Source organism: Lottia gigantea (genome assembly GCF_000327385.1).
Source record: "Lottia gigantea unplaced genomic scaffold LOTGIsca_4414, whole genome shotgun sequence".
In the NCBI taxonomy this organism is placed as follows: Eukaryota; Metazoa; Mollusca; class Gastropoda; family Lottiidae; genus Lottia; species Lottia gigantea.
This window is the reverse complement of record NW_008709545.1, coordinates 1-1110: the sequence shown is the minus strand read 5'-3', so window position 1 is coordinate 1110 and position 1110 is coordinate 1. Positions and strand designations below refer to the sequence as shown.

General features: G+C 34.0%; 1 protein-coding gene across 1 annotated transcript; it reads right to left on the bottom strand.

Annotated features, from left to right (window-relative positions):
• Positions 1 to 468: 468 nt before the first annotated feature.
• LOTGIDRAFT_147789 (hypothetical protein) lies at positions 469 to 1106 on the bottom strand (the record flags this gene model as incomplete). The annotated part of the gene is made up of 3 exons (XM_009060829.1): positions 469 to 612; positions 738 to 855; positions 970 to 1106. Coding segments are annotated over 3 exons (399 nt in total), but the record flags the coding sequence as incomplete, so codon positions are not given.
• Between the last annotated feature and the right edge of the window lie 4 nt (positions 1107 to 1110).

Here is a 1110-nt window from a genome sequence, read left to right as displayed (position 1 = left end):
TTTCATATCGGTTATAATTCGATCAAGCTATCAATCCCTTCACGCCCAGTCTGATTGATTTGTTTGATTGCATTTTGAAATGATTGGTGAGTGAGTTGCAGTTTCATCTCGGCCAAAGTTGATCCAAAATTAAATCTGAACTATTCTCGTCCATTTGACGAAATTTGATATTAGACAGCCACATTTCAGTCACTTTGGTTATATTGTCCAAAACTTGAACAATTAGCATTTTTCTGACATAAACTGAGCAAAACTTTTCATTGAAAAAGACTTTTATTTCTTTCCAAACATAAAAATAACAATTGTAGAGATATTAACAGTAATTCGAGCAATAATAATATATATGAACAATTGAAATAACACATAGTATAAAATAAATAACAAGAGAATTAACAGTCAAAATATCACAGATCTGCTTATCAGTAAATTGTGTAACAACACATAATCGTTTTCACAAAACCAAGCAATTTAATAGGGCGACCGAATGACTCGTCGAGATCTTGTTCGCTTTTCTCCGGCTGTCCACGACTTTGATCGGACACGAAAATGGCGTAAGTCTTTTGAATGATCTTCGTGTAACATTGGTAGGTAAGCTTGAGGATTACATTGAACCTGGATAAGAAAAGAAAAGAAAATTAAACACGACGTTTTTCAAACATTCTTGACCGATTGCTACTTTTGTGGGAAAATGATAATAAATATTTTTGGTAAAAACGCTGTTTGACAACGAGACATACCTTGTTGTGTTGATAAAATGCTTTGTATCCTCCGTCTAAAAGATAAATTTCGGGAAAGTTAAGCTCTGGATATCTGTGGCTATTTTGTTTGCGATCCATACTTCGAAGAAACCTCATTCTGTAAAATAAAAGATAATTTTGTTAATGAAGACATACATGCCTGTTGCTCTCTGTTTCTCTTTGTAAAGATATCAACTCAAGGCTTCTCAATTTAAAGTCAGTTAATACTTACAGCTTAGGTCCTCTGTGTGACGAAAATTCACAGTGGAATATCAAAATATCGTTCTTTGTGAAATGAAGACGACTTTCCATGAAGGTTTGGATTCCTTGCTCAGTGTAGATGTTTATAGCACCTTGAATGTGACCGCCTGAT